The sequence below is a fragment of the Colobus angolensis genome, unplaced genomic scaffold (assembly GCF_000951035.1).
Source record: "Colobus angolensis palliatus isolate OR3802 unplaced genomic scaffold, Cang.pa_1.0 Scaffold178, whole genome shotgun sequence".
NCBI classification, from domain to species: Eukaryota; Metazoa; Chordata; class Mammalia; order Primates; family Cercopithecidae; genus Colobus; species Colobus angolensis.
The window spans coordinates 4699818-4708948 of NW_012114910.1; the positions used below are offsets into that span (position 1 = coordinate 4699818).

Genomic DNA, 9131 nt, shown 5'->3' on the forward strand with positions numbered 1-9131 from the left:
ACGGGGTTTCACCGTGTTGCCCAGGCTGGTCTTGAACCCCTGGGCTCAAGCAATCCTCTTACCTTGGCCTCCCAAAGTGCTATGACTACAGGTGTGAGCCACCAAGCCCAGCCAAGGACCAGGTGATAATCCTTAAACTCAGGGACCACTCTAGGAGGAGGGCAACCTGGGGAGGCCTGGCCCTAGCTTTGGCCTAGCCCATGAAGTGACCTTAGTTGGGCAGGTGGCTGGGCCTCCATTTCTTCGTGCCATTACCCTTGGCTGGTCTTTCTTTAAATCAAGGGGGAGTCGGGGAGCTGACTAACTCCTGCAGAGTCAGTGCTGGGCACTTTATTTCTGTCACCTCATTTAATGCTATCAGGATGAGTTGAAGACTTTATAATCCCCATTTTATGGAGGGGGAAACTGAGGCTCAGAGAGGTGAAGTAACATGCCCAGGATCACACAGCTCCTAAGCAGCTGAGCAAGGATTTAAGCCCAGACCTATCTGATGGTGGAACAGCTGTTCTTAGGTTACTAACCCTGAGTCTTTGAGATAAGGGAGTCAAGACCTTGAGCATGAGAAACAGATGTCTGTGAAGATAAGCCCCAAAACACACCAAGTTTGTCCACCAGAACTGCTCCTATGGCTCAACTGATGAAATATTCACACCCCAGGATTTCCCTTCCAGGAACACAGCAACTTGCACAAGGCGAGGGCCAGCCTTCCTGTCTTTCAACTGCTTGCGGGCTGGGAGGGGAAGTGAAACGCATCCATTTGCAGCCAACAACAGCATCTGGACGGGGAGGTGGGCTGCAGCCTACAGCTTCCGGGGCTGTTGGGGGAGGCCTAATAGTGACAATAACTTCTCACCTGCAGACAGGGCTTGACAGTCCACAGAGCTCCCTGGGGAGGATTGGGGGCCAGGTAGGGAGGATGGTTGGTAAGTTGTGGGTAGAGTGAGAGATGGACTTGTGCGGTGAGGCTCCAGGGAGGGGAATGATGTCAACATGCACTGCTCCCCCAAGCAGGGGGTGTCGCTGGAGCTGGCGTGGGGCTGCCATCTCCCTGCATCTGTCTCTCTGCCTCCGTTCTCCCTCTTTGTGTCAGCCTGTCTGTTAAGTCTCTCTCTCTGTCTCTCCAACTCTGTATCTCTACCCCCATCTCTGCTATTTCTGCCTCTTTTTGTTTCCTACTGAGAAATCTGCATTCGATTGTGACATGGAGCCCCAGCTACTGGAAGTGCCCAGCCCAACCTAGGTCTGTTCTGAGACACCCCCTTGGCTCAGAGCTCTGCCAGGCTGGTGCCAAACTCATACATCCACTCATTCAGCCAACAAATATTTATTCAAGGCTTGCCATGAGCCAGGCCCTGTGCTCGGCCTGGGCTGGAACAGTGAGCGAGGCCACCCAGGTCCTTGTTCTCTAGGAGCTCAGGTTCTAGTGGCAATGCCCAGCCTCTGCTCAGGGAGCCCTCAACCCCACCCTCATCCCTCGGCCCCACACAGTGAATGAGTGGGAGCACCCCCAGGTGTGCTGAGCCCCAGATCGTTTGCTTTCTACCTCTATGATGGCAGCAGGTCAGAGGTTGGGCCACCCACGTACGTGGCAGTCAGAGTCGGGAGTGGGGGGTTTGCCCAAGGTAGCTCACCCATTCAGTGGTTCTTTGAAATGCAGTGTCCCTGGACACCTGTAGGGCTGCCAGCACCCTGAACACTGGGGTCTCTTCCAGGAGGGTGGGCTGTGATGGGATGGGCAGAGACCAGGGGCAGACTGGGTGGGAGGATCAACTCCCACCCCCCAAAACAAACCCCCAATGCCTGAGGGAATGCTGGCCTCCTGAATGCCCCTCAAGGTTACAGGTAGCCATAGGGGTAGTTGTGGGAGGCCAGTGATAAGGAAGAGGGGAGAGGCTGGGGACTCCTTCCAGGGCTACGCCAGCAACAGACTCTTCTCTCTTGCTGAGACCAGAATGTGGGTGAGGGCTTTGCAATGAGGGTAGGGCATGGAGGTGACTGTCACTTTTTGCAGGCAGGGGGTCTCAGGACTATAGGAACTTTAGAGCCCTGCAAACCTGCTTATGTGGACTCTTGAACCTACAGTTGGATCTGGAGGGGATCTCTGAAGCCACGTGGTCAAACGTGGTCCCATCCTCTCCCTCCCCAGCCATATTGTACAGAGAAGGAAACTGGCCCAGAGGGAGGCACAGAGCTGCCCAAGGTCACACAGCGAGCCAGAGCTAAGTCCAGATTGCAGGGCCGTGCTTTCCTATTCTTGAGATGCGGAATGGGCCTGGTCCAGTCGTGCAGTAGAGGAGGAGACTGTGGTGCTCTGACTTGGGAGGTAGAGGATGGTGAACCAGCAGCAGATGAAGACACCTGTCAGGGAGGAGAGGCCTCAGTGAGCCTGGAAAGAGGTGCCAGGGAGTGGGGCAGCCCGGGCTGGTGGCTGCTGAGAGGGAGGAGACCCACCGTAACCACTCAAGAACTTCTGGGAAAGTCGGGCAAAAATGCAACCATTTCATAACCATTTCAAAAATGAAATAAAAAAGAACCAAACAGAGATCTTGGAAATGAAAAACAGAGACCTTCAAATAAAATATCTACATATGCCTGTTACAGAAAAGAAAAAGCAAAATAGAGGAATTTTCAGACATGCAAAACAACCATCACTCCCTCAATAAAGGATTACTATGGGAGGCACTCCAGCAAGAGGAAAAGGGAAAGTGTTGGGTGCAAGAAATGATAGGAAGTATAGAACATGACTTAGAAAAAGTCTGTTTCAAGGAAATCTGTAACTGAAACACTATATACATGACAAATGTTGAGAAGAATTCAATGGGCAATTCAAGTATACCAAGGGCTCTGTAGTATTGGAGAGGAAGAGAGAAGGTAACAGAATAACCCAGACCCAATGGAAACTTAGTAGAGTGAAGTATGCAGGCTTACCTATTAAGGTAACCTCTGAAAGAATAACGAGGTCAGCTATAGTTTCAAGGTGCATTTCTCCCCAACCATCAATCCCTGGGATTCTTCAGCTGTGGATTCATGATTCTCCATCTGGAGACAGCCTCAGATGGCCTTACAGTCATAATTTCTGTGATAATTAATATAGTTCCCACATATTGAAGACCTAGTGGTTCCCACATATTCATTGTCATTGTTCGTTTTGAAATCTGGCAGGCCAGGCACAGTGGCTCACGCCTGTAGTCCCAGCACTTTCGGAGGCTGAGGCAGGTGGATCACCTGAGGTCAGGAGTTTGAGACCAGCCTGACCAAATTGGCGAAACCCCATTTCTACTAAAAACACAAAAAGGAGCTGGGCATGGTGAGGCTGAAACAGGAGAATTGCTTGAACCCAGGAGGTGGAGGTTGCAGTGAGCTGAGATCATGCCACTGCACTCCAGCCTAGGCGACAGAGTAAGACTCCATCTCAAAAACAAACAAACATCTGGTAAAATAAGTATGGGATTATCCCAATTTCAAGATGAATGAGGACGGGAGGAGCCAAGTGACTTGCTGGGTCATGGATGGGGCTAGGATTTGGCCCCAGGGCTGCCTGGCCCCAGCCACTAAGCCACACAGTTTCATGGGGCACTGGGAGCCAGCCCTGGTCTTGGGGGCTTGTATCCGCTGCATCTGGGATGCCTGGGTTTCTAGTGACTCCTCTGAACAGGCTGAGTCTCATCACTCCTGTCTTGGCTGTTTCTCTCACACACAGTCAGGCTGTGATGCCTCTCTGAGCTGTGGATGTAAGGAGCAAAGAGAGCACATACAAACCCTAACCCATGCACTGCTCTTACCCCTTTGCTGGGATCTCAGAGGAAGGGCCCTGTGGGGGCCGGTAAAAAATGTAGCAAGCATTTCCTTCCTACCTCTATAGATCTCTGGAGATCCCGTCCATGTCATGTGGACATCAGATCACATGATTCTGCCCTTCTGGTCACTGCTGATTGGACCAGAGATGCATGATGGACACCCAACTTGCAAGGTCAGGTAGGGTTATGGCGGCCATGTTGGGTAACCATTTGGGGCCATAGGTAGTAAAGGGTGAGTGGAGAGAGAATGAAGGAATTTCCACAGACACTAGGTGAGAGACTCCACAGCTCCAGGAAAACGATGGAGAACGTATCTGCTTTGGTTTGGGTGGCTTTTTCTGATCCTGGTAGCAGCTTCCATGAAGGCAGCTGATATGTCTGGGATGTTCGTTCCCTCCAAATCTCATGTTGAAATGTGATTCCCAGTGTTGGAGGTGGGGCCTGGTGGAGGGGATTGGATCATGGGGGTGGATCCTCATGAATCCGTATCACCATCATGATGCTTAGCACCATCTCCTTAGTGATGAGTGAGCGCTCGCTCGGAGTTCATGCGAGATCTCATTTAAAACAGCATGGCGCCTCCCCACTCCCTTGCTCCCACTCTCGCCATGTGACATGCTGGCTCCCCTTTACTTTCCACCATGATTGGAAGCTTCCTGAGGCCTCACCAGGAGCAGATACTGGTGTTGTGCTTTGTCTACAGCCTGTGGAACCATGAGCCAATTAACCCCATTTTCTTTACAAATTACCCAGTCTCCACTATTCCTTCATGTTATAGTAACAAACGGACTGGTACAGCAGCCAAACTTTGCTGCCCTGGATCATTGCTCTGAATATTTGAAATCAACATCCTTGACTTGAGCTAGCCTGACCAGAGTCCTGTGCTTTGCAAACCACCCTCTTCCCTACCTCCCAATACCTCCTGGGACAGACAACACAGCCCATCACCTCCCTGGTGCAGGGGCCTCACCTTGCAAGGAGTTGAAAAGTGCAAAGATGTAGACGGTGGAGAGGCCCAATGGGGTGAAGATGGCCAACCCCCATGTCACACCCACCAGGCTCGAGAGGCCCAGGATGGTGAGCACCTTCTTCCGGTTCTGTCCCCGCTCCTTGACCGCTGTCGCGCCAGACAGGGTGAAGATCTTCCAGGCCACCAGGGCCAGGACCACCATGCCAAAGAGGAAGGTGATGAGAAAATAGCCGTGGACGGTGATATAGAGGGCGAACATGGCTGTCCCTTCACGGAACCAGCATCTGGAGGAGGGGACAGCCGTGGTGGGACTGGGAGCGGTACCTCTGGCCAGCAAGCCCAGGAAGTCCCCTGGCTGAGCTTTTCTGTCTGTGTAGGTGCCTCTCCCATTTCCACCCATCAATCCTTGACTCTCCCGCTGTGGGAGGGGCCATCACCAGACTCCAGTCTCTTTAATGCGAAAATGACCTCAAAGACATGTTTCATTTGCCCCATATTACATTGTGAAAAAACTGAATTAGTGGCTGCCTTTAAAATCCGAAGCTTTGGTATAAATACCTAGATTTCTGCTTCTCCTATAAAATCATACACCTGGCAGCTCTGTGGATGCCCTCCTGAAGGATAGTAACTGGCTGCTAATTAGATGGGCTTGTGACTGCCAGTTCACTGCAGTCCCCACCCAGCCCACTGCCTGTACCTTTGTGACCTCCCCAGCTCCTGGGGCCCCTGCTTTTGAGGCCCTGGGGACAGGTCTAAGGCCTTACCAGCTCCTTTTAGCAGAGAGCCGTGGGCCCAATGGTGAGTGCCCCAAGGATCCCAAGGTGGGAGTCTAGAAACTGAACTCAGTTCCACTGCCCCCTGCACTGCAGGGGCAAAGGGCCTCAAAGAGCATGTTGATCAGTTCCCCCATGGTGCAGATGAGGAGACTGAGGCCCTGGGAGAGATCAGGCCTGCCAAGGTCACACACACAGCAGACAGGGCAGAGCCCGGACTAGACCCAGGGCTACTGGGAATCACTGGGCAGGTGGTGGCCTGAACAAGGACACCTGGCTGGGCAGCAGGTGGGGGCTGAAATCCAACACACCATCCACTCTCCAGGCTGCACACCCAGCATGCGGACAGGGTGACCTTCTTTACTTTGCCTCAAGGTGCCATGTGGGCTCGTGTTGGCCCAGGCTCGAGTAAGGCATCCTGCCTCCTGGTCCAGTTCTCCCTCTCCTTTCTCAGGCCCCCTCTCTCATTTCACTTCCTCTCTGTCTCTAGGCTTCAGTTTACTTCTCTGTGCCATGAGCTAGCTGGATCTGAGGATTCTTCTGGTCTTGACACATTTGGTCTAGATTTTCCTGGAAATCCCTCATCTCCCCACCTCTCTCCAGCCCCGATATGTGGCATCGCCCCTGCTTCCACAGCCGCCACTCACAGCTCCAGAGAGGTGCGGTTCTCCCTGTCGCGGATGGTGTAGAGGCCATAGCTGTTGGCACTCCCAGTGCCGATGACTATCAGGGCAGGCAGGCCTGGGCACAAGGGGAAGCGGCATGGCATCACTGGGGCTTACTGGCACGTCCTCCTCCCCACCCCTTCCAGATGGCCATCCCTCCAGCTCTGGGAGCCCCTCCTCTCTCTCCCCACTGCTATTTCCCTCTGCACCCTCGGGGTCAGCTGTTTATTCTGTCCACCCAGGCAGCACCTACCCCAGCCCACCAGGCTCAGCTTCAGGAAGTAGTGCCCGAAGTAGGTGTTAAAGACCCTGACGGCGAGCAGGTAGAGGTGGAAGGCTTCCAGACCCATCCAGGTGAAGGCACAGAGCAGGAAGTAGTGGAAGACAGCCCCCCGGGCCCAGCAGGCAGCATCAGACCCCTTTGAGCCACTCCCCACATTGACCAAGAAGGCCAGATTCAGGAGGAACAGGCTGCCACCCAGGGCCACGTGGATCTTTGGGGCATCTTCTGACTTGAACCTCTGCCTCGAAAGCCTGGGGAGAGAAATAAGAGGCCCCAAGGGGCCACAGCTCCCATGGGGAGCTCTCATGAGGCATCCAGGCCTGTCCACCCCAAACAGCCCATGGCTCTCCACCCCCACTGCCAGCTTCTGCCCCTGCCAGCAGACAGAGTGGAAATGTCCTGAGGTTCAAGTCCAGGAGCCTCTCATGGCCCGTGGGGCCCTGTGGGTTCCGGATCCTACCATCCTCATCCCTTGATCGATGTGAGGCAGGATAATAGGGAAAATGAGGCCAGAAAATGAGGCAGGAGAATAGCAAAGGGAATTAAAAGTTGGATAAAGGGCAGAATAAGTAAAAGCAGAGAATAGAAGCTAGGCTAATGGGGCGGGTGAGCAAGAAGCAAGATGAAAAGCAGAGGTTCAGCAGGCAAGACAAAAGTGATACAAAAAAGGGACCCCATGGCCAGGAAGATCCAGACCAAACCAGTAAGGGGCAGCTCTTCAGAGATGGGCATTTGCATTAGAGAGAAAAAGTATCTTTCACATAACCCTGTATGATAATTAGCTACTTAAGGTTCATGCATATGGGCTGCATATCATGCATGTACTTAAAATTATGGGATGGAGGTGATGCACAAGTGCACAAGGGCCCAAAGTAACTGAACAACACACACCTATCAGTCAAAAGCCAGACACTGGCTAGAGATTAGGCAGCCTTGGGAAGAGAAGAAAAAAATATCTGGAATGACCCAACTACACCAAGGTGAGGCTGATCTCATTTCGCAGAGGTCAGCCCACTCTCCCTCTCTGAGAGTGGAATACTGCGTGGAATACACTTTCGCTGCTTTGCTTGGCTCTCTCTGTGTGTCTCATCCAACTCTTTGTTCGGGGCACCAAGAGCCCGGAACTTCGTGGCACCATCCAGTAACAGTTGCATTAGCCAAACCGTGTAACTCGCAGTTTCCTGAATGCATGCTGATTTTTCACACCTCCCAGACTCTGCCTGTGCTCTTCCCACTGCTCTCAATGCCTTTCCCTGCTCCCCAGCTCTTCCCACCTTAATTGCCTGACTCCTGTTCTTCTGCCTTTCAAACGCCCCTTGGATGTTTCCTTCTGGGGAGGCCATCTCTGAATGCCCCTTAGCCTGAGCTGATTTGGACGTTTCCCAGCAGCAGAGTGTAACTCCCCATTCTCTCCCTCCTCGGGGTCTCTCCCATGCTGTGAACTTCAGGCCTAACACTGGAGGGGCCATGGATTCACTGGTGAAGTAGATGGACAGGTGGGTGGGTGCATGAAGCCGAAAATGCAGTAGGAGGGTAAGGCTCAGAGAGGGATAGGAGGAGTCTTACAGGGTCACAGAGCAGGGGAGGGGCTCCAACCCCGGGCTCCAGACTCCCTGCCCAGTGACTCACCAGGCTCACCTCCCTCTCTCTGGAGCTCCCACTTAAAATTCTTAGCACACCAGATCCAAAAGGGTTCTCAGTCGAGGGAGGGGAGCCGGGGGCTTCCTGGAGGAGCATCTGGGATCATGTCCACCTCACCTGAGATGCCAGGCCCCACCCTGAGGAGCTGGTGGCAATTCTTCCTGGCGCTCCAAGCCCCGCTCACAGGGTCCAGCAACACGGCCAGCTGGCAAGTCACACTCGGCTTGTTGGGGACCGGGACCATGTCCTAGGCCAGGGCTTGGAGGGTGGGGGTGAGGGGCACCACTTACACTCATGGGTTGGTCTGTGATGGAGTGGGTGGGCCTAGTGGGGGCTGCAGCCTGGGGCCAAATGCTGACACAGAGGCACATGGAGAGGGCAGTGGGACGGCCCTGGATGCGGGGACAGGAGACCCAAGGGCTGCTTCAGGTCACTCCCAGGCACCCCCAGGAGGCTGGGGGACAGGACAAGCTGGGGAACTGGCAGCTCCCCTAGGCTCCTTCAAGCTGGCAGGTCCTGTGGGTCCCTCAGCCATGGCCTGGGCCCAGGCGAGCGAGGCTGCAGTGCTCTCTGCTGTTTCTGCCTGTCCTGCACTCACTCCCCCATCTTCTGGACACAGCCCCAGGTTTCCCTGAGGAATGCCTGTCCCCACTCTCAGGCACAACATAGGTCAGGGGCCAGGGGTTCTTTGTTAACTCAAACCCAAGAGCAGGCATGTGGCCTGGCCGGCCAATCTGTGTATTCCAGCCCTTGACCACAGTGACCCAGGCAGGCATGGGCACGTGGTCCAAGTTAGACCAGTAAGACTCAACTCCGGGATAAAACTGCATAAGCTGATGCATGCAGACATGCAGACACATGCTCACACAGGGCCAGTTTCATGAGCACGTGACGTGTGTAGGGCCCCATACACAGAAGGACTTCATGTTCTACTGTCGCCATCTTGACATTCTTAAAAATTTTTGAATAAGGGGCCATATATTTTCTTTTTCTTTTTCTTTT

At 53.6% G+C, this 9131-nt stretch overlaps 1 protein-coding gene across 1 annotated transcript in view; it reads right to left on the reverse strand.

The window, feature by feature from the left end:
* Positions 1-1674: 1674 nt before the first annotated feature.
* The window catches only part of ADGRG3 (adhesion G protein-coupled receptor G3), a 21024-nt gene continuing 13567 nt past the window's right edge, over positions 1675-9131 (reverse strand). The window contains exons 9-12 of the mRNA XM_011938828.1: positions 6459-6739; positions 6188-6281; positions 4768-5051; positions 1675-2358 (exon numbers count right to left, since the gene is read on the reverse strand). Coding sequence (XP_011794218.1) covers positions 2249-2358; positions 4768-5051; positions 6188-6281; positions 6459-6739 — 769 coding nt within the window. The 3' untranslated portion in view covers positions 1675-2248. The remainder of the gene's footprint in view (positions 2359-4767; positions 5052-6187; positions 6282-6458; positions 6740-9131) is intronic.